Below are 24,777 nucleotides of genomic sequence, written 5' to 3'. Positions count from 1 at the left end.
GCAGTAGTCGCGGGGCGCGCAAACACCGTCGAGCGTCGAAACGGGCGAGAGATCCCGGAGTATATTAGCAGCATTAATTACACGACCCTCGGACTCGGTGGTGCGAGTCGGAGGGCGTCGCTGGCCAATCCTACCGACGCCGCCGAAGCAAAGTCTGCGGGGCGCCGCGCGGGGGCGAGTGACCGAGCGGATGGAAGCGAGCGGAAGCGGCGGGGAGCTGAGTGCCTTCGCGCGACGGTCAATCCTTCCTCGGGTAAACAATCCGCGTCTCCTTGCGCTTCTATCAATTACCCCAACCCCGTTCCTCCGCTTTCACCCTGGAACAGGCCTCGGAGCTGATCCACCGTCGCTGCTTCCAGCGATAGTGCCGGTGTCGTTGTCTAGCCGACGATGCTCTCCACCTCCGTGCGTGTGCCGGTGCGTGGCCACTGTCTGGGGTTGGTGTGTTGGTTCTGGGGGTGGTGTCAGTGCGCTAGCGACGCTGAATGCTCGGGAGTGGTCAGTCTTGGAGATACAGGCTGATCCTGTGGTGAGGGTCCACTGTGATGGGAGTCTGCGTTACTTCTTGGGTGTTTGAGGAGATTTGAAGTGTGTTGAGATGGTTTTTGTGAGCCTCGCAACATAGTGGCAAAATGTAATAAACACTCTGTTAAAAAAGTATTAATCTGTAGTGAACAAGAATTAGTGGTGCTAGAGTATTTTTTTCTCTCCCAAAGAAAAGGCAAGAGTCATATTCGTTGCAAGGTCCTCAATTAATGAACAACTACTTGAACACAGACTCTCATCACCTTAATGTTTTAACTCACCCCTAAAGGGGCACGTCCACCACCAACGAGCCAACCTGTATATCGAACGAACCGTGCGAACCTTGACTGCTCGAAGAGTTAGAAGTGGGGGCGCGGAGAAAGCGAGGGAAAGGGAGAAAGCCCTTTTATTAATTGAGTCCGGCTGGAAACGAGAAGAGTACGAGGAGAAATCTACTTCAGGTTCTGCTAACGGGATCCCGCCACCCCGCTGGTCGATCGCAGTGACGCTCCAGCCCACGTCCAGCCTGGTTAGCAACCTAAGATTACACTACGTCCCGATAAAATCCCATTAACTTTATCTGCATCCTGCCCGACCGTATTTCGTCATGCTTTATCGCGGCTACGCCACCGCTACCTTATGTCCTGCGCGTGCTATGGATATAGTGACGACGGCCGCGAAGTTAAACACTGTCGCTTAGCGGACGAGTGGTTTCCGGTGGCACTGTTCCATGCCACCCCTGCAGTATCTTTGAATTAATTAGACGATCTGCGAGATCGAGGCTCTGTTATTTTCTTTCGTATTTTTCAAAGGGAACTCTTCCTTTTCTCTGCAGTCTTTAACATTCTTCTTGAGAGAAGATTCAATATGGGACATGTGAAGGGTCAACTGTTTTATTGATTTCAAGATCTGTAGCTTATTTTTTAGGAGTTAAATCAGGGAGTGTGTGGAATTCTATTTTTGAGTTATGATATGTATCATTAGATAGCAAAGCTATGGTAGTGGTAACAAAACTCTTCTGGGAACACACAAGTTTCCAGAGGTTGTGAAGATGGAAGGCTCTAATGGATTGCTTTCAAGAGTGTATCTATTGATTGCAGGTTGTATCTACTCTTGCACCTAAGCATATTCGCTTCAGTAAACTATTGCTACCTTTGTCTGAGATCGTAGATGAAATGATCAAATTGATAACGAAACTTTTGACATTTGTATATAGTTTTATTGCAGCTCGTTTTCCATCCTGATCTTTCACTTTTAGCTTCATTTATCCCTCATATAATACCATAATATTTCATCATTTCTATTATAACAAACATTATTCATGAAAATAATCCCTCAATCGCAACCACTGACAAATTTTGTCGGAAAATCGAAGTGGAAACCGTGGTAGCGTCGAAGTTTTCCCGAGAAATATTCGAGCTGCCTAGCAGCAGTCAAATATCGTCAGAGTTTCCGTCAATTCGGTCAAGCGGAAACTCGCAGAGCCCGCTGTTAATTATGAATCGGCCCCGTCGATATGTCTTAATCGTCCCAGTTTCCCCGAAGAGGCACTCGTTAATCGAACCGTTCGATCGCGAAAATTCGCCGCGCGTTCCGATCGTCTCGTCGAGTAATTACGCCAATTAACCAGATGTCGACCTGTCGGTTCGCTTAACCTCGAAACAACACACGATCGGGGCCAAGCTCTCGCGATCGCTTTCGCGACGACGTTTCTAATTTCCAGGACGAGAGGGGCTCTCTTTCTCTGGATTTTCTAAAAACGAATGTCTCGCTGCCAGTCCCGCGAGCATCTTATTAAAATTAATGGGAATCCTGGCCCGTTTGGAAAAAGACGGTCTTAATTGCGTCCTCTCTCCGATGGCGGCCATTGTCGTAAACCGTTCCGACGGGTTTCCCGAGAGGCAAAACTTGAGAGACGACTGATGAACGTTGATCCCTTTACCCTGCAATTTTCTCTAGATTTATTCTCTATTTTCTATTTTGATGGCATGCAGCATTGCCTCGATGCAAACTCGACGAGACACTTATATTTGCCTGAAACTATTCTATCCTGGTTTTGGAGTATTCAAACTCAAATCATTCGTACAAAAAATTCCGCTAAAAGTAGACGGATACAGTCACATTATTGCTCATTCATAAAAAAGTCGATTATTCTTGTTCCTAAATTAACCACTAACCACGTACTGGATTTATAGAATAAAAAATTGTATAAAATATAGACACGATCACTTTGGCTTTCAAAAGGTCCCTTTTAAAACAAAAGCTCCGAGTTGAGAGCCACTAACGTCGAACGCTCCACTTCGTGTGATCGACTGACAATCGTAACAAATAAATAATCGATGAAATCGCGGACAGGGGAAGTGAGTTCGGGCGAAATAAATATAAAAGCAGGATGCGGATAGAGGAAGAGGCGAATGTTATTTTATTTATCGAGCGCGCGAAAGATAGAGAAAGGCCTGAGGAAAAATTTTGAAAGGTACAACATTATAAATTATACATGGCGGCGATTGCATTATCATAATCGCGGGACACACTGCTGCGGCATTTTAAATCGTATATTATATGATCGCGACGTCGAATGCGAAAAACAAGTCACGCCCTTATGCGCGCCACCCGTAACGCGTGGAATTCTTAACGAACGTGACGGGAACAATCGAGCGATCCGAAGCGCAAAGGGGAGGAAGAATCGCGCCAGTCGATGCTGGACATCCTCTCACCGAAAACGAATATTTTCTGCACACGTATGAACGAATCTTTGCTCCGCGTGCGCCAGAGAACACAACGAGTGCTATTCTTTAAAGTAACGCGAAAAATTGGAGACCATCCTGCTGGCAACGTGTCATTGGCCACGGGAACCTTTCTCTTTTTAAGGGATCCCATGTGTCTATTGACAGAGACAACATGGGGAACCTTCTACTTGCAGATACTCGAAGAATGAGGAACTGTGGTTGCAATAAGGAATAGTGTTACTTAAAAATCAGAATAAAAAGGGTGAAAAGTGATGGTACATGAAGAAAGACTGATATATCTACACATATACAACTTGAGAACGGTTTAGATATTTCACACCTATGAAACCTAGTAAAATGGGAAAACAGAAAATTGTGGATTCATACCACAAATGACATCTACCCTTCATCTGGAGGAACATATCTCAGTTCTTCGTAAAGAAATAAAAAAAGAGCTTCCACTGGAAACCCTATTGTTTCGAAATAGCGTAGAAGAGTACCCTAAACTTCCATCGTTCTCGAGGGAAGCACGAGATCTCCCCTCGACAAGGCGGTAACCGCGCATAAATCCACATCGGCCTTTCACCTCCGGAATCGCGCGCAGTGATTTAAACGTCGCTGTGGCCGGCCTAATATGGTTTCCTAAGTAGAAGAGTGTCATCGAGCGTGTGATTCCCCGTAATGGTCTTTCCCTTTCCGGACCGTTAAGCAGCGACGCGCTCTGAGGCTAGCACAGATCGCCTCTGCGTAGTTAAGACGTCTTGATGCCATGGGGTGAGGAGTTTCCTCTTTTTCAACATCCTCAGAATGAACCGAGCTCTGCTTGCGGTGCCACTAGCCAAGCAGAACTCCACCACCACTTGATTCTTGAATTCACCACGATTTCTGTCGAGGTATAGTCATTATTTTCGCTGGGAATTTCGACTTGCTTAATTTATAAGGACACGGTGTGTTTTGAGATCGTAAGAAAATAAAAGGATCTGTTTTCCTTATCAAAATTTTAGATGCTGGGTCGTGATATTATTTTCATTGTCAGAAACATATTTTTTAATAGCATTAAAAACAATTCATGATAGTAAACCAAAAATTCACAGCTTTTCAAGTAATTCTCTATTTTATACAACAAATATTAAAAGTGAGGCAGTAAAAATGCTGTGATTCCACCATACCAGTTCAGGGTTAAGTAGACATTCTCTAGAAGTAGTGATCTACATCGAAATTTCCTCGAGTGAAAATGATATTACACAAAACCGAATTAGTCTAACGACCCTTACGCTAGGTCAGCCCCTAATGCAACTCCCAGCCTCCCCCGACGATTACCATAAAATTAATCATGAGATCAGTTAGTGTCCCAAGTGTTCCATCTCCTTTACGGTCGCGAAGAGCGCAAAGTGTGTCGATTTTACGGTGTCATAATCTAAGAAAATGCGAGCAAGAGGCTGTTTATCGCGTAAACCGCGGGAACCTAGCGTGAAAACACGCCGACTCAACTCGAACGGCAAACAGTGCTCCCCGTTAAGCGATCTTGACACAAGCAATCCAGCCAGTTTTCGACAACGCAAATGCCATTCGTTATTTACCGCTCCACGCTTCCAGCTACTTGCAGCCCTCAGTTATAATTCATGAACACACGGCGAGATACTATCGATCTCTCGTCAGGGTAGAAACCGGACGATCGTCGAACTCCGAAATTAACCCTCGCGACGTTGGCCCCCTCGTGTAGAGACAACGTAACAGACACTCGAAATTATCGATTGCCACGCTGCTTCAGTCCCGAACGAAAATAATCGCCGTTTGATAGCTCGCGGCGCACCCTCCTCGCGAGCACTGTCCCCGTTCACGGTCGAGGCCCATGAATCACAATTAAAAGCCCGTGGAGGGACGGGGCGCAATAACTGGAGCAATCCCTGGTAATAAATTAATAGAAACGCGGGCTGGGCTAATAGAAAAAATTGACCTTCCGCGTAGAGGCGCTTTGGAGGCTTTCGTTTGCGAGATGTCATCCCCTCGAATATCTTCCCGAGTTAATGTAATGAGGTTCTGCAACGAGGGTGGTCCGTTAGGAGTGGGTATGGAGGGATCGTTTGTCAGCAAGAGAGAAACGAGGAATTGAGGAGTGATGGAGCGTTGAAAGGATTTTATACTGCAAAGGCTGCCGAGATAAAAAATAAAACGGGTCGTTCGAGTGTCAAAAGGGAGAAAAAAATTGAGAATGACAACAGGTCCCTGGATCGATTAAAGCAGACCTAGAGGACCTTGAAACACGTTTATAACGGCCATCGCAAACTTTCCTTCGTCGCACCTTGACGTCCCTGTCGGCCTTCTTCAACCCTTATGCTAACCCATTTTCAACCACGGTTTTATTTATAAGATAAAAGATTCGCTTTTTACGTCACAGCGAGCCAAAACAAATTTTTACAAGGAAACTGGTTACATCCACATTTGGAGAGTACACACACTGCTGAGTCTCAAAGGGACTCGCTTGGAAAACACAACCTCGACCTAAAAACACTTGCTACGTAATTCTGACTCATTTTTAGCATTTGGATTTGAGCTGACTTTAAACAAATTTGCTTCTCCCGTGTTCGCGAAAGCCAAATTAATTAACTAGGCTTGTTGTTCCCACTGTTTCGCATTCAATTTTGGTCAAAGAATATTTTTGACATTGCGACTTTTTATGTATCCTGTTTCGCTCGAAAAATCTCGACTCTTCAAAAAGCCTCTTAACTTTTTAGAGCAATTCGTAGAAGGGCAGAGGTTTCTTCGATTCAGTCGAGCGTCCTATTTTTCGCCCATAAAAGGCGAATCGAAAATGTTAGGTTCGAGACGGAAGGTGATCGGTGGAAGTACAAGAGGCCCAATAACACGAGTTGGCTCCGTGCATTCGCGCGGGCACGCGCTGCGTGCTGAACAATAAGGTTTTTATAACCCAGGGTACGGAATGTCGCGCTGGGAGGGTGAGTCTCCCGTGGAGTAGGATGGATGAGCCTGTAAACGCGCGCCCACGGTCACCCCTTAGTCGCAATATCGCGCCACGGGGAATACTAGAGGGAGAAACAGGCCAGTCTGATTTCTCTGCAACCGATGCGAGGGATCTCGGAATTGTTCCAGCTAGTGATGGGCGTTCGATACTCTGACGATTCTCCAACGATTCAGTCGCTAAAATGTTAAGGTATCATTGAAAGAAAAGCAAGATACTTTTAACTATGCGAATGACATTTAAAGCATAAAAGAAGTATAAAATTTTAATCATGAGGACATCTGAAGAAATATTCGTAATTGGGAGTATTAGTATTATAGAGTATTAGGGAGTATAATATAATTTACAAAACTGTACAGATTCATTTTTCCATTTTTTTTTCATTCCAGATGGAAATAACCATAAAAAGCAAAATTCTGTAAAGATAAGTTTTTTTTAGAGACAAAATAATCTGCATTACATTTACATAAAAAGTAAAACCGTGCAGTAGCAAAGATATGAACATTGAAAAACCTCGTGAATGTTTCTGTTTCTGTAACAAAAGGATTCGCAGCGCCTCATAGCCATTGCTAGCCCCAGAGGACCAAAGTGTCCGATGCGTACATCGCAGACCTCCCGCGCCCCATTTTTCTCGCCATTTCTCGCCACGTTCCCCCTTGTTCTCGAGCAGCCATGGAATCTGACAGTCCGTAGGCCCGTAACACGGCTCGGCCGCTTATTAAAAGGAACGAGCACGCTTTTATTTCGCGAAGGGTGGAAACAAGCGGCCAGAGTAAATATGTCGAGTTGATGCGGCCGCTTGTGTTGTATATCCACGTTGTTGCGGAAACCTAGCGCCCTTCGAGTGGCTCTTGTAGCCGATAGGCGTTGATGCGTCGTTTGCTCTTTGATTGAACAATCTCCTTCGTTTGCTCCAACATCGTATCCGTCTGTTCCCTAATTTATGAGGGGTGGATCTTTTTATTAATTCGAGCTAGGGTGCTTGAACAAGCTTGGAAATAATTTTGTTGTGTTCTGTGCTCTTTTAACGAATTTTGGGGAATTATTCAAATATTCTAGTTTTGTTGAAATGATCATTGAAGTGTGTAGGATGTTAGAAATTCTAAAGGGTGACTCCGTATTGTAAAATAAGAGGAAAATTAAAAATGTCGAAATTTCATTACGGGCATCAGACCCATTCAAAAAAACATGCAGCTGCAGTTGCACAAAATGTCAGTCCTAATCTACTTCTACTGCTACTTTGCCAGTTCTTAATTCAGAGTCCTCTGTAGTCCCAATCTATTTCACCATTACACCGATTCCTCATCTCTTTCAAATACATACAAGTCACGACTAATTCAACATTTCAGTCCCAATATACATTCATCACAACAGCGTGCAGTTTCCAGACGTTTCTATCTTTTCAGCGATGGAGGCCAAGTGAAATTGGTCGGCCAGCAGCGGCATTCCACTCGCGAACACTTCCTCGACGGCGCAACATATTATTCCCTTATATGCAGACGGCCCTGTATCACGGTCCGTTCGTGAAGCTGCCGCTGCGACATTTCCTCGCAACTTTCACGATCTTAAATTTCGCCTGTCCCTGCGCAGAGCCATAGCCCAGGGAAAAAAGGCACGCGAGATCGTCGGGCTCGTAATACCGTGCATGTCGAGCGGGAGCGGCGAGCACGAAGGAAGGAAGATAGGTCGTCATTACCGGAACCAATTTTCTACGACGAATACTACGTATCTCGAGTGTCCTCGTCGGGATTTACCCCGTAGCAGGCAGCGGGGCGCGCGGCGAAGACGAGCACGCCAGGGTGGAAGGGATACACAAGTCGACGGAGAAGTCGCTGGAAGAATGGTCGATTTCATATGAATGCATTCCATGCAAATGCGCTGGGAGCAGCGGACAGAGAGGGCAGACCGAGTCGCTTGAACCGTGCTACGCTCGTGAACAGGGGTGAACGGGGGAAGAGGGGAGGTTCGGCACGCGGATGCGGAGATAATTGGGTGAATACATTTCGGCGGCCCTTCGTATTGTGGGTATACAGGGTGTCTTGCGGGAGAAATGAGAAGCTGTTTTGAATTATCGGTCGAGATCGATTGTATCTGTCGGTGATTATGAAAGTGGTCTAACAAGAAGTCAAAAAGCTGAGAAAATTTACACTTATTTCGTAATGGAAGTTGATGGAGCAGTAAATAAGTAATAGATTAAACTTTTTTAGTATCTGCTGAATCGATGAAATCTGTCAAAGTAAAAAATCAACTCCAAAACGATTACACATTCTTCAGATTAGGCACTCAAGATTTCGCTAGTGGATTATGACTTTTTGGTCAGACATTCCGTCTAGATTGTAGATAAATGGTTGCCATGGATCCACCTCGTTGTTAATGTGTCGCGATCGATCTCTCGTTATGTTTTTTGGCGTTTTTCGCGCGTTCGGCGACAAACACACGGTGTCAAGTATCCATGCTTTCCGATTGGACGATCGTTCGCGAACGAGTGCCGGGAAAAAAACAGCGGCTTCGTCGTAAAAACGGTGTATACAACTCGTTTCGAGTGCATACGCGACGGGCCTATATGGCTCGCGTCAGCACTTCAGAAATGCAAACGTCATTGTCACGAGAGATTTAATACGTTGTACCGGGCGGAAGTGGAGACCGAAGCGCGATATCCTCTGCGCGTGGTATCGCTATTTCGTAACGCGCTATACCTGGTGCGCACCTTTCAAAACAAACGATCGATAATTTAGTATTCTTTAAACACTAACCACGAAATTAGAAAAATTATTGATTAAATGCGAATTCAGATAAGATACCTTCCCCTAGGAATTTTTTGCGAGAATATTTTCAGCTATCTCTTGTATTGACAAGATTTATGACTGCAGTCAATCGTGAAACCTGACAGTCATACGAGGGCCACGAATAGAATTCACGAGTCGCCCTGAAACACTGTTCGCGCTCTTTGGACACCCCTCCAGGCGCGCCTCTTAATTCAATTTTAAACTAATTTCCTTAAACCGTTCTATATGCATGGATATTGTCCAGCTTCCAATCTTCCTAAGTTTTTTAATTTAATTTCAAACTAATTTCCTTAAAGGCCTCGGCCGTCCGCGGAGCTACACGCGAGCCAGCGGCTCGGTTTAACGGCGTCATTAGCGTTGCATAAAAGAAAAGCAGGCAAGTGGGAAGTGGAGTTGCTTCTACCGACACTTCGTCCTGTCCCGTACGCGGCGATCGTAGAAATTGCTGTGGATTATGCTTCTCTAATCTTTACTTCTACGCGAAAGTAAAACTCTCGATCTCCAACGTTAGTGCCAACACATTCACAATGGGGACCAGTGAATTTTATTATAATTGTATAGTAAAACAGTAATAACAGTTTTATGGTAATGTAGGAGTATATAGAAACGTGAAACCGTTTGCCATTGTGTGTGTTATGTCAGAGCGAAGAATCCTCTATTTTAGGGGTGAAAATGTTTCACTACTTCAGGAACGTTTCTAGCTCCTTTCATTGAAAGTCTGAAAAATTCGTAATCTTCATTTTGTCTACATTATGTGAACAATAAAATCCTGTAGAAAAGAATTCTTGAAGCTTGAAATTTAAAAAATATTCCATTCTGCTCATTAATATTGCGTCCTTCCTTCCTTTAATTCTACAATTTTCATCTTGTAATGGCAAAAGGATGCTACCTTGTTGCATAAAAGATGAAACTGCTTTCTTCCACCTTTTCATTCCACCGTGTTTACGTATTAAGAACTAAAGGCATCTCCGTCGTTACATGAAGGATGCAAATTTTGCAAGCACGCGAAGATGGTACATTACACGAAATTGTCCAAAGCAGGAGGAACCGTAAGCGAAGAAATTTGCATACGTATTTGCGAGTTGGTCTTATCGATGTCTTCGTCGTTACCAAAAGCCACAGACTCCTGGAAAGCTACAGATAGTTAAGAATCTTTACTGGTGACTAGCACATAGATATCGTGAGGTAGGTGGCGCTACTGCGATTGCTCAGCAACCTCAGCACATCTTTACCTAGGTATTTAGTGTATTTCAATTTTGGCTTGGATGTTGAGACAGTCGATTGAAGTCCTGCGTAGTCGGTACTACAATGCCATTCTAGGATTATTGCATATTTAGTAGTACAATTTGCCCAGAAATACATCATGGTAAATTGTAGCTTCGAGTCGAAATGCCGCTTAATGTAAACAGATATGTAATAACAACAAATTGTGGTCCTGCAAGAAGCTGAAGCCCTCATCTTCCAATATTCCTCCCACTTCGCTCGTCTAGTGCTCCAAACATGTTCATTTTACCATTTGATTAATTTTACGACTACGCTATGTGTCTAATTCAACTACACCTAATTCATCATCGTTTCCATTAAGTCCCAATTTTCTTTCAACCACCGAAATCATCTTAACGATCCCCCCCACTGTTACTGAACCGCCTCATACATTCACACAACGCAAACGCGCACTCTTCAGCGACGATACCAAAACCCTAGGAGACGAGCGGTGCGATCGCAGAGGAGCGAAAGGAAAATTCGCGACAGGAGCCTTTGATGTCGCTTAAACAGAAAACGTCGGCCCCTGCTGTTCCAGCAGGGCTTAGATTCTTCCTTCCTCGTTTCCTTCCTTCCTTCCTCCTTTCTTTCAGCCAGCTAGCTTCTTACGGTCGTCTGCCTTCACGGCACGTCGGACGTCTTTGAATCTCTCTCCCTCTCTATCCTCCCTCGCACTACCGTCGGCACTGTTATCGCCGCGCATCTCCTTAGTCCTTTAGTCCTGGCCCCGCTTTGAGACTACCGACGTCGGCCCCGCGACGATGAAGATATCGTCCCCCCAGCCAGCCAGCCCCCCGTGCTATAAGCACTCATTTGTTCTCCTTATCTGCTCGATAGGCACTTCTCCGCCTCTGGGACAAGAGAGGTCTCCCTCCTCCCCCGCGATCGCGAGCCTTCTTCGCTCGTTTTCTCCTTCGGCGACTGGACCCCTTGGAATTTGCATCGCGGAGGGTTGCACGCGTGCTCGAGAACAACAAGGGGCCAGTTGGGCAGCAGCGAAACGGGCGAGCTTTATCGCGTCTGCTCGCGGGCTTCTTTGAGCGAGATAGATCGAGGACGATAGCCGTTTCGGGGACGATAAGCGGCGGGGCTGGGGAGGCGCGCTTTGATGACGCGTTTCTTGCGTTCGCAGCAGACGGCTGCGGGCATTGTGCGAAATTTCTGCTCGTTTTATGAGAAACAAGCCGACTGCCTGTGGCGTTTGTGATTTCTACCCCCCTCCCCCCAGCAGCCTGCGAGCCGACCCCCGAACGCGGGTTAACTCGTCCTTTGTGCGGCGCCCGTTTGTAGAGGGAAATTTGTACAGTTGTCGAAAGCTTGCTCCGCTCGCCACGGCTTCGTCCCCAGTTTTCTAACTTCCGTCGCGTCGATGGTGATTATTTCCAGGGGAAATTTCGACCGCCTTGCGAGGTTCCCTCCCCAGAAGCCACGAGCCGCGGGGCGGTTCTTTTGTAAGGACGGCAGAGGTGAACGCAGCCCTGCGCTCGGACGAGGGGATCGATACACACGTTTACGGTCTCGTCTGCCCTCCTTGATTCCTGGATTTGGGTAAATTAATCCTCAGACGTGTACGCGACGTCGTAATGCGACGCTGGGTGAATCGTCAACGTTCAATTACCCTGTGATGAATTATGGCCCGGGAGATCGATGTCGCTCTGCTTACGCGTCGGGTAAACAGTGTTAGCTGCTGCGTAAGTGATGTGTTACCTCGTTATAAGCTTTTTGCTATATGAACTGGAGATCCATGTTATTTTTAGGCGGTGTGTATTTTAATGATACCTAGTTTTTGGGAGACCTGGAAGCTGTTATAGTACCTTAAGTCTTGGTAACAAATTTATATTAAATATATCTCATATACAGGCAGGGTGTAAACGATATACGTGGTAATATTTTAAAGGGTGGTAGGGGAGCTCAAAGGGGACACGAAATATTGTTTGGCATAATCTATCATCTGTCTTCATTTTGTAGTAATAATGCGTTAAAGGTAACACACCACCTTTTAAAATATTACTATGTATATAGGTTACACCTTGCACACAACTAATTTTTGGACTACTATCCTATTTGCCTAGGACGCTATTTGCCAGCTCTCTAATTATTAAAGAAGCCACAAATCCACCAAACTAATACCAACAGTTTCACTAATTTCAACACAGATCCAGCTATTCGATACCCACAAAACTGAATAATCCATTCAAATTTATTCCCCACTGTCTACGCATGCCATAATCCCGAGTCCCAAGATCAGCATCAAACCACCGTCCATCAAAGTACCTCTTCCCCAATCGACACCATCTAAATTTATAATCCCACGCAGTATCCGCGAAATTTGTCACAATTCTTAGAACACCATTACAACATAATCAATCATAATTGTAGAAACGATAAGAAATCCACGCACTAGCTACCTTTTCGGGGCAGCCGAGCTCCCAGCGGCGATTCAGCCAAAGAATGGTGAGAGCCTGGGAGGGGTGCGAACGGAGGGGTCGCCAGCACTAAAAGGGTAAACGTTGTAGGCTGCCGCGGCAGATTTCGGATAAAGCAACTTCTCCATCCATCTTGCTCCATCCCTTCGTCTCTCGTCCTCTTCCAAGCCCGATTCTGCTCGCGGATACGCGTGCAGGGGCGAATGTGCGGGTGCGTGGGCGAGCGAGCGCGCCCACGATTGTTCGTCAGTATCAACGACCAGCAGGATGTACCGAAGGGGATAATTAAACTTGCCGGGGAACGCTCTCACGAGTGGAATAGCTTCGAGAGTCAATAGTATCTCTATAACCCTCGTCGCGTCTGTAAAGATGTCTAGATAGAGAAAAGGGAGGCTGCCCCAAATGGAATGGAAGAGGACGAGGCGTCTAGCAGCGCTCGGTTCAGACGAAACCTGGGGAATTACGAATATTTAATTATGAACGTAGAGCTGGCCTCGACAGGGATCCGCGGTCCCGTTCGAGCGGTGCTGTAATCGAGGATCGCTTTCGACGCGATTAAATCGACGACGACCCGACCGCGACGCTCTTTGACGGCGGAATTGTCGAAACGCGGGTTTTACGACCACGCCAGAACGTTTAATTAATGGCGTTAGAAGTGAGCGCTGGGGAGCTGTTCCCTGCTCGGGAGATTGAAATTGTAGATGTTGTGGAGAGGATTTGGTAAGAGATGCCTGGGAATCGGTAGACTTCGAGGTAGATACAGATAGGGGATTTAGGAATTTGGTTTAAGAGCTTTTGCTAGTGATGGAAGTGATAGCTTTGCAAATGTATCAATTAGTCGTGGACGAAATGTCCTCATTTTCACGCACCAAGTGAATATTCCTTTCTTACTACTGGATGATTAGTGATACTTACTCTGATTTAAGCTTTTAAAGACCACTAATTAACTAATTCCGTTTAATTAGTCCCAATACTAATTTCTGGCTCTTTACCTTCTGGATAGCTTGTTCTTCTATCTCTACACCTGAGAGCCAGGCTAGCTCAAATTTATTTTTTCTAATATTAAATTTAATAAAAATAGGAATAAAAATATGAATAAACATTAGCTCATAAATCATATAAGTTCCAAAATTCTGCCATTTCGATTGCTTTAATAACAATAGATATACATTGCCACTATGTTTCTGTAACATCTGTAAACATTTTCTCTTTTACGTGAATAACGTTCTAGTAAAAAATATGCAAATGTACACTCCCACAAATTTAACTACAGCCTCATATATTTATGCAAACTTCCCAAAAAACCAGTTTCCAAATCCTATTATGGTTTAACAAATTTGTTACATTCACGAGTCCCAGAGCACAGTCTCGATAGCCATGTTGAACGTGAACAGCAATCGATTCAGTGATATTGGTCGCAGAGTATTACCTGACCTCTTCCATTTCATCACCGAATGATGCTTTTCGAGTGGCATCGGCACAACCGAGCGTAATTGCTTCGAGCAATTATTTTTACGGGTTCGTAGCAGCGAAAGTCAATCAAGCTCGTAGGTTCACCTTTGTTCGAGCGGATGGCACGATAAACGACGCCTGTAACGATATCGATTTGGAGCCACGCAGCTCCGCTGTGCGATAATTGTAACGCGATATTATTAATTATACAGTAACAGCAATTAATACGCTTCAGATATCGCGTTAATGTTTGCCACTGCAACCGTTATTGCTCTCCTATTGTCGCTCGCGTTATCAAGTCCCCCACCTGAACCAGATATTGTTTTACGATGGAATAATTGAATAGCTCGCGTTTGATGGTGGCAGAGAAAGGCTGAGGTGAGGATGTGGATGAACAAGAAAATGACGAACTACAGTGAAAATAGGAATCCTCGCGCTTCTGATACCTGATATCTTGCGGGGTGACGTGTGACAGAATTTGCATATCACGTTACATGTACTTGGTTATGGTACATTCGTATTTCTCATTTTATTTCATTTATTACTTGGCAAGTATGTACCTCTATACTGTTCTAGATTCCAAAGAAGAAAAAGTTAGATCTCAATGTGAAGGTATGAATAATTGGTTGAACTTCGATACAGGCTCGTGACCTGGTATCAAAAATGTCTAAAATATGCAAAATATCAAATAGTGATTTGAGATTTCCTTTTCCTCCAACTTCTGATTCCGTGTCACGAGCTTGCCTTCTATTACAATAATTATAAATTTGCTAAATAATAAATGAAATAAAATAGTTCGAAGAAATCTTAAGTGAATCACCGAGCATATATCAACACAACACTATACAAACTTCCTTTTCCCCTAAACACTATACATAGTACATTATATTCTCAGGCTTACATACATTTGTTACTCCCCGAGGATTAACAGATACTTAATTCCCAAATTCTGAGGAGCCATCGTTACTAGACATTCCTCGTTGAATAACCAGCAACATGCTCGCTGGATCCTGGACAATGCTCCTCAATCATTCACGCGTTCTCCATTCCACGAGGCCCTCGTTGAACGCGCGCCACCACTTTGCGCCCACGAATTAATTCTCACAGCGAGGAGTTTTCGAAAGAGTGGACACTAATACACACGACTGTGCATGTGTAACTCTACCCTTTCTCTCAGGGTACACAACAGCGCACGCGCTCTTACATGGCACACAAATGAGTGCAGGGGTGAATCGTGGATGAGGACTTCTCGTATCCACAATCTAGGGTCAAAGGTCGCGTCGAAGGTGATACGACCAAAGATTGAGACGCACCGAGGACTCATGTACTTTCGATTTCTGTTTCGACTTAGGGGTTGCTAGCTTCCACGACAAAGTGGTTCAGGGAGGATTGTCGATTTTAGGGGAAGCGATAAGTCGTGAAAGGGAAGTTTAGGACGGGGGAAAGTTTTCTTCTTTCGTCGTCGAGGTAAAAACACTAATGACTTCAGGGAGAAGTTTAAGATACATTTTTCGAACGAGAACGCTGACAGCTTGAATAATTGAAGAATAATGGGCACAATAAATTTTCCATTCTGAGATTTCAGTCTTGCAGAATATACTAATATTCTCCATCAACGAAACCAGATATAAAAATTCATTACACAATTTTATTTATTTCTTCAGCTATAAGCTAGCCTAAAATCAGCAGAAATAAAGGTGGAATTCTGTAGTCAGATGGCAAAAAACGTATGAGATTTGTCACTTTACGAAAAACGATATCTGTATATCACAAAATTAAAAAGAAAAACTATTATGGTAATTAGACTGTCACTTATTGCTAGCTAATTAGTTTTGTAAATAGAAATTTTCTTTCTTCCTCTTCTCAAGAGCCTCACATTTTCGACTTGTAACACTTTTCTATCAGAGGTGTCACATAACAATCTCAGAAACTTTCACTTCACTTTCCCCCGCCACCATTAACAAAATCATACCTTCCTAACTTGTTGATACCAAAGTTTCCCCCTCTCGCTTCCAAGATCTCCCTCCTCTACCTAAGAATCCAGTCGATACCAGAGCAGAACAAAAAACAAGAAACTTTCCAAGCACGGTTCGCCTCGACGTCAGTCCACCTCGGGTACCTCCCCTTTGCAGGGACACCCCGTAGATCCCGACGCGGTCGCGAAACAAGGCGCGCACCGAGACGACACGGGCGTCGCGACGCCGCGCGATAGTTGAACGCACCACCCGCCTGGCGGCGTCCTCTTCCGAGGGTTCTAAACCGCGTCAGCCGGGCAGGCGAGAGGGTGGGGAGGGTTAAGGCTCCCCGAGCGCACGCGCGCCGCTGGCCCCGTGGAGGGGACGTTCAGTGTCACTCGGTGCCGGGCGTTGCGGCGCCGTGGCCCTTCAGTCTTTGATCCGCAGCTGCCGCGGTTGTGTGCGTCGCCCTCGAGCGTGCTCCTACGACCCGACGACCTCCGTTTCCACTGGCTGTGCGCGAACCCAGCGGTCGAGAGTGCAGTTACCTTTCCACTAGGGGTTACTACAGAACGTGCTCAGGATACCTGCGTCCCGTATTCCTCTTCGGGATTCTGTAACACTCTGGAGCATGGTGAGTGTCTGAAGACACTGAAGACACTGAAGACACTTTGGAGCATGTTGGGTGTCTACCTGAAGACACTCGGAGCAATTGGACTTTGAAGATCTCGGTCGAAGGGCGCTTGAAGGGACGTGACGAGAAAGGCAACGTTGACACGGAGCAACGAGTTCGACACTGAGAGAGTTGGAAACTGTCAGGCCAACCGACACGGTCCTTTGCCGACACCCCTGGGAATTTTCGGCTGCACGCTCACGCTCCACCAGCTCACGGATTTGCGTGCGGTTCTCGGCCCCCTGACCCAATTAGTCTCCGTACTCGACTGACAGAGCGTCCGCGCCACCCGACGACGTTCCACAGCCAGTTCATCGACGTGGAAGCTAATTGTCTCTATCGTTAAGAGTACCTACGCGATCGTGCTCACCGTGGAACGCGGCTGATGAGTCTTCGTTAGTCCGAGACTACGCGAGAATTCGTCGGGCTGTTTTTGAAGTTGGTGAAGTAGTTTCGACACCCCAAGTGACAGTGACCTGTGCGGAGGCATCGGAGTCCTCTAGTGTTGTCGTGCTAGGAGTCCTCCAGTGCTCGTGGAGTGCAGTGAAACGATTGGAGAGGGATCGCGAGGCCTAGTCGACGTCCTCGAGGAGAGAGACCTGAGAGGACACCGATGATCGCGGAACAGTGAACCCCAGTGGAGGAGCATCGCTGGCGGGCTTGGACTTTTGTCGCCGGCGTTGACAGATCGATAACAAAGTTTGCGTACGCGAGTTTCCCCTTTCGTAGCCGCCGGCTGGAGATACGCGGTCTGATCTCTTCCTGGAGACTCGGCACGGATCTCTCGAGTGATCAGGGTGATCTGGTACTGAGTCCTCTGGTGAACGGTCAAGACCTTCAACCCTCGTCCACCTGATGCGTTCACCTCGGCGCCTGGTGCTTTGAATCCTCATTCGCTGCGTTCTCATTGGGTTACCTCAGGGAAGCAACAGTCGAGGAGTCTGAGACTCTACCTGATGCGTTCACCCTGACAATATTTTGCGCAGTACAAATTAATCTTCTAACGATCTTCCAAGTCAGTTTAACCTCTACTTACTCAGATCCACTTGATGCGTTCGCCTTGACAGCCGCCAGGATCGGTTTTAGGGACATCCTACTAAATAAATTCAAGGCTCGTCGAACCTAATCCAAGTGAACGTGACATGCTGACGTCCTGAAGGGAAAAACGAGCTGTGCCAAACTCGGCAGTGGATTTCTATGCATCCAGTGCACGATCCGCTGGAAATCTGACGCCCAGTCGCTCGAGCGGACGAGGCAGCCTGTCGTTGTCACTGTCGAGCAAGAAGAATTACCTGGTGAAATACAAGCGGAAGGAGGGTCGTCGGAGCGAGGGGGAGGATCGGGGCTCGGCGTGGCCCGGTCTCTTGGACGATCGTCGCAACAAGGGTGCAACGGTGAAGGGTAACGGTGGATTCGGCGACTACTCCGCGGCAGGGGAGTTCGAGGTCTGGGGCGACGATCAGCACACGTCGGATGGTGGCGTAGACCGTCAGGTGGCGAGGCCGCCTTCGCGGCAGCAACGATGCGAAGGCGGTTCGTCGCTGAGGCCGCTGCTTCACGTCGCCCATTGTGAACTCCACTCGCCACGCGACCCCGAGCTGCTGCGACTCGATCACCTAGAGGCCCTCGACCACAAGCCCGCCGACCACGACTCCTACACCATGATGGACAACTTTCACAGTCCTGTGCCGCCGCCACTTCCTCGACGCCACGTCCGGTAAGAGATTCTTGCTTTCGTCTGGCTGTGGTCTTTCGCGGTGATGGCCTGCGAAGGGGTACTTTTACTGCTGGGAAAATGTGTGTTGAGAGGACACCAAGGTGTATGGGATAAGTTCTGAATGATGCGGGTGGCGAGGTTATTGAGGGAGGAAGAGAGTAACTGTGTTTTTTGTTGGCGTTTCAACGAAATCCACCGACTATGTTTTATTAATGGATTTGGGACATGTATAGGTGCTTTTGAGTTGAATGCTTAATGCTTTAATTCTATCCCTGTTTGTAAATCGTTGTTGATGGTCTCTGTTTTTTTCAAGTATTTCTATGTTATATACGTCAACGTGAAGTCACGAGTTTAATTAATAAGAATAGCATTATGGTGCTTGTAAAAGAAGGCAACAGGAATTGTGAATGAATTTGTGTTGGCCAATGCCAAAGTGTCTTCACGTGAGTGGTTAAGTTGTCTAACAGGGTCAAGATGAGTAAAACGTGTTGAACGCTTGACCTCCAATATTCGCTTTCTTCAGCTTATCGTGTCTGCAGAACCTTGCAGTATTTCTTCCATCCAATAATACTTGTATCAGTAATTATGAAAATAGTTTGAGCCAAAAATTTAGAAAACTTTCATTTTTATGAATTTATCAGAATTTCTTAAAAAATTGCTATAGGTTTTTACTACATTTTTTCTAGTATTTGTATGTCTTTCTAATATTGAACAATCCAAAGTAAGAAATCGAGGTAAGAATTTTTAGAGTCAAACGCATCACTTTTAATACAAAAGTATTTTTAAACAATCATACGACAGAATATTTGTAGACATTGTTAACAAAATAAGCAGCTACTCTTTGCATAAATTATGTCAAAACGTTAATTTCATTCATTGGAAGTTTAAATGAACCACGCAAATGAATATTTCATCACAATTGCGAAACGAAAGCGTCTCAGCGTCTCATCTTTTATTCGAAATTACATTAACGCCAAGTAATTAATTCTCGTTTCACTTTGCTCTTTTATTCTAAAAAACCTCACCCTTTAAATTTCACAGTTTGATAGCACATTGACAATCAGAATCGTGAATTTCTCTTATATTCGATTCCATGCGTCAGCTAATTACAGACCGTCCCCCTAGCGTTTCACCATGAATCGTCGATAAAACGTTCATCAATTAGAACGCGTAAAAACGTGTATTAATTTCACGGTTAACAGACTCGCGAGACTCCCCGTCGGGAAAAGCGACGAAATAAAGGATACCGATACGCGGAAAGAGCCTATTCCAACGGGGGTGGCTTCGTAGAAGCAATCGTCAACAACAATTACCTCCTGAATATTAATCGGCAATTATCCTTTAAATGAAGCTCGTTATTTAGCTCAATTTATCGACTTATCCATGCAGTAACAGTAAATTGCTGTGGATCTGATGGATACCATGTAAATAAATAGTACTGTCGCAATTATTACGTCGCGGCACGCTTGAAATAACGACGATCCTCGAGTGATGTAGAAGCACTTAGATTCACTAACTCCTCTTCAGAATATTGCTTGGAATTGTGTATTTAATGAATTATTTAAATAACTCTTTTAAATTTGAGGTGTTTTGAACAATATGTACTATAATTACTATTTTAACTAATACCTTTTTCCACTTGAATTTTTTTTCTACCGAAAAAAGCAACGATACGAATATTTACATACAACTTGTAATATCAACTTTCACAAAGATCAAAATGAAATGAGAAATTACTAAAAATATTTCAACCAGAGCGTTTTCTGCAATTCACCCTGGGACACGCGAATTTTAGCGAAATTTCCCAGTAGCGAATAAATAAATAACAGTTAACTAAACGGGGCAGCCGAGTCGAACAAAGGCCGGCGGTATCGATAGCTTTTTCTCAATCTCTCGAACGGTGAACGAGCGAGTGCTGCACGGCGGCGCAATAACGCCGCTAACAGAGCCTCGTTCAAAGGGGGCATATCCTCGCCCCCGTTAGTTCCAAGTTTTCCGTTTCGAATCAGCGCATTCCCATCGAACACGAATCGATTTCGAAACGCTCTCGAGAGCGGGCTTGTCATTAACCCCGTTCCTCGGGCGTGAACCTCCGAAACGAGCTACAATTCCAGCGTGCGCCAGCCCACCTATATTGCTCTTCCAGCCGGACTCTCGCGAGAAGCCTCTGCGCCACCCCCGTTTAACCCTCGTCCTTCCCTCGCCCCCCTCTCATCTGCCCACCCCCTCTACGGGAGTGAAATCTTGATCGTCGGGAACATTTACTCCGCGGACGAAGTGGCTCGTTCTCGTTTGCCGATTCGTCCCTGCTATTCGCTACTCTGTAGCTCTTGAATTTCGACGAATTATTTCATTTGTATCTAAGCGTTTTTTTTACCCAATGGGCTCTTAGGGATAACGTCACCGATCCTGAATATAATTCCATGACTTTTTCAGCTATCTATACTGAATAAAAAAAGGTGAAATTTAGCTGGTCTATAGCACTGTAGAACTGGAGATGTATAATCGATTTGTCAGTAAATAATTATCTCTAGGATTTGGAACCATTTAAAAATTTATAAGTAATTTGAAGTGACTCTTTTTGGGTTGATAACTAGGAGTGCAGACTAAAGGTTCAAAGTTTATATGACTAAAGGAATAGAAAATTGTCAAAAAAACCGACAGAGGGATGAGCCCCAAATTTAGTTGGCTATCACAGTTCCCACAATATCGACCAGCAATTTTAAAAAAGTGCTGTCGCGCTGCAAATAGAGTCAACGACAAGTACCAGCAAAACAACGAATAATCTGAAAGTTTGATCAAGTTTTATGGACTTTGGGGCGAGCAGAGGCTCGCGAAACTGGGCCGAGAGAGGAGTTAACACCAGCGGGCAGAGTTTAAATCTTTTGACCTGCACGCGGGTGATAACCTTTCACCTAACCGTCGCCGATAGCGCGTGAGAACAATAAGACGCTTATCTACCCAGTTCACGATAAGAAGCTCTCGATACGCGCAGCTGCTTCAACCTGTGTGCATCGAAGTCGATGCACGGCGAAAGGAGCTAAAGACAAACAAGACGATACCTGCTGGCAAAACCCCTTCGAGCTTGTTTCGAAGTATGAAACGAAGTGGGGCATTTGCATCGACGCGATGAGGTATCCTGGAATCTGTTTTCCTCGTGCGAAAAGTTCGACGAACCTGATGGAAGAGGAACGCGCATCCTGGCGCTCAAATTGGATTTGGTTATTGGTAAACTACTGCAATTGAGTTACAATTATTGGTGCTTTGAGATGGTGGAAAATAGGAAATAATTTTGGAGATTTTTTTTATTTTGTTTGAGAATTTATGGAAAGGTAGAAATAGTAGAATATCTTAGAATATTTGGCTATTATGAGGTATCTAAAAGTACAATTAAAAAGCTAATTCCATAAATAGTACTTGTTAAATTTAACACTTCTTTAAATAAGAATATATTCTAGTGGGCAGAAACGAAGTTCATAATCTATTAAAACCTACCTATGAAAAATGCAGTATGTGTGCTATGATGAATATTTTATTAAAAGGAAAGAGACGTCTAGCAAAAAAGACAGAGATTAAAAAGAGGCGTTTTTGAGATGAGTTCTTCAGTTTTATGCGTGGAAGTTTTAACACAGAAAACGATTCCATTTTCTATTGTGGCGCATTCAGACAAATTTCACTGAAAATATTAGAGCAACCGACACAGCCATTAAAAAATTTCAGCCAAAAAAATGAGGTCAGGCACTATTCTCGTTTCCCAAAGAGAACCAAATGTAAGCTCCTGCATAATCAAATTGTAATCCTGACGAGATCACGATCATGACACTTGGACCTGGTTCGTCTTCACCTCACTCGATCATCTATCCACACCGCCCTTAATGATCGCAATAAGCTCGTAACATAATCGTCATCGAAAGCGAGGATCAACGGCCACAGTCGACAGTGAAGGAGTTAATCGCGTCAGAGAAGGTGGTCTGGCGTATCCTGGTTCCACGAGGGCGCGGATCGATATGCAAGCCGCGGAACGAAAAGGTAACGCGGCGTACGAAAGGCAAACAAAGTGATAGGGAGCGGAGGAAGAGACCAGAGGAGGGCACCGCGTCGAGAGAGAGTATGCAAAAGGCGAGCAAGCAACGCGAGGGCGGCTGCTCGGCGCCGACATTTCGCGGTGAAGCGAGCGACCCCATAGCCATGCATCACTCTGTCCTACCACCGACTGCCTACTCTACCTATGCGAGCCACTACCCCTCTGACTTCGTCCGCCACTTGGAATCTCTTTTCCCTTACCCCCTTTCACCCTTTCTCTCGTTCCCTTCCTCTTTTTCGACTCCATGCTCCGCCGTTTCCTGTGTCCCACCGACCCACCCTCTCTCTTCCGGCTGCCCACACCAAGTCCCTCTTTTCACCTTTTCCACCGACATTTCCTACGTCCCGTCTCCTCCACGTGGATTTGTGCGCTTTTGGTCCCGGTTCGCGGTTTTCCCGCTTTTTCCACGTCTCTGGCACGATCACAATGTCCCTTGCAGGGGGTGCTGTTCCTTGGAGGAATTCCGTCGTTTGTCCTCTCTTTGGAGGTCGCAGGAGAGAGTGAGCTTGGGTACCACACTGATTTTCGTCTTTTTGGGAATATTCTACGGTGCTTTGATCGTCTAAAACTAAAGCTACCTTTGCCATATAGGAATAATAATTAAGGGGCTGATAAAATTTGACGAGGGTCGTCTCCCATTACGATCCCCTTAAATATTTCTTCTTACCAATTTTTACCACCCTCTCAATTGGCCAGCAATACCCAATCATTCACTCGCATAAATCACAAGTCACAAACGTACAGCCCCAAAGTGGCGCAGAATACGATTCTCGTCACAGGAGGTGTTCTTAGTCTCGAAGAAATTTCCATAATTCGACATCAGCGCGGGCACGAGCGTGTACCGTTGCTTGCGCTTTTCAAGGGTAGTTCACGACGGCGGCGCGTGATAGATACCCCTGGCGAAAGATGAAAGTGGCACAGGCAAGGCCGAGAAGGGAGTGGAGAGAAGGAGAGTCCTCGCGGCAGAGATAAGGGCTTTACATTCCATGTTACGCCAGCGCGGATGAGCGATTGTACGACTTCTCTTTCCGCCGGAATATTCCGCTTGCCGAGGATATTGGTACACCAAGGATATTTTTCTACGCGCGAGGAGCGATCACGTTTGAAACGTATATTCGACAAATCGCGATTCTGCTCGCCCCTCGTCCGTGGGATGAAGGTGGAAAATTCGTTTGAACGGATTCTGTTCTTGTCGAGCGGCTGCATATTCGGGATTTAATCGATTTACTCGGCTCTAGGAAATGGAGGCATTAAAGTTACTAGATTTTTCTCGTGAATGATTAATGCAATTTTTCGTTACTTTCTTGCGTCTATTAGATCGGTTTCTGCAATTACAGTACTTCAACGTTCCCAGTGTATAGACACTTTGTGTGACTGATAGGTTTATTTGCTCTGTTGTAAGCAGTATTAATTTACGCTACTACATGCCTATGTTACTAACAAAAACTTTTAATAGTGTGGGATGTAGAAACAATATGCCGAGAATGAAATTAGCAACGCCCTTGCTTAAAATTTAAAAAATCAAAGCTTAAACTTTAATAGAGTCTCTGGCGACTATTATACATAGCATGGCAGTGTATAATTTCTCAATTTAAATTAAAAATGACATATGCAAATTTCCTTTTAGTAGAATAACAATTCTAAAATTAATAAGATTAGAATATCGTTATAATTCACTTTGTCATATAATGACACAACAAGTACACTTGATTCTTCACATAGTCAAGATCCTAGTCTACATTCGCTCTTCCATTAGCATTCAGTGTACCCATTGTGTTCCCAAAAAACACCACATTTTTACACCTACTTTCTTTTAACTAATTTCCTCCCCAAATTTTGTCTTCTCCAAATGAGCTCTACTTCCTCCCCCGTTCACAGTCGCACGGAAACTATTGTAAAAATTCGAAACTCAATTTCTGCCATGAATTTCATATTTCCAATGGAATTTACGATCGTATCGAACATTTCCCCGTGCCATAAGCGTTATCCCCAAAAATATGATCGATAGGAAGGCGTGTGTTACGCAACAGCCTTCGTCCCGATTAAAGGTCGTTTAACGCGTCGAAGCGTGGGGGTTTCCAACCCCCGTGGTCACGATTAATTAGCGAGATCCGAGCGCCGCGATACGTTCGTTAACGCGAGCGTCTCGCGTGCGGCGAAAACATGCTGTCAGTCTGAGCGAAAACA

The 24,777-nt window shown here is 45.2% G+C and overlaps 1 protein-coding gene across 3 annotated transcripts in view; it reads left to right on the top strand.

Moving 5' to 3' along the window:
* Ten-a (Teneurin-a transmembrane protein) overlaps positions 1–24,777 on the top strand; it is a 546,410-nt gene that overhangs the window by 434,159 nt on the left and 87,474 nt on the right. Inside the window, exon 1 of one of the 3 annotated variants that reach the window (XM_076375329.1) lies at positions 18,185–18,506. The exons of the other annotated variants lie outside the window; for them this stretch is intronic. Coding sequence (XP_076231444.1) covers positions 18,451–18,506 — 56 coding nt within the window. The 5' untranslated portion in view covers positions 18,185–18,450. Of the gene's footprint in view, positions 1–18,184; positions 18,507–24,777 lie in introns of those variants that run through there. 3 annotated transcript variants of the gene reach the window in all.

This window comes from Calliopsis andreniformis, chromosome 3 (assembly GCF_051401765.1).
Source record: "Calliopsis andreniformis isolate RMS-2024a chromosome 3, iyCalAndr_principal, whole genome shotgun sequence".
NCBI lineage: Eukaryota > Metazoa > Arthropoda > Insecta > Hymenoptera > Andrenidae > Calliopsis > Calliopsis andreniformis.
The sequence above is the reverse complement of the archived record's forward strand: the minus strand, read 5'-3'. Positions and strand labels throughout refer to the sequence as shown.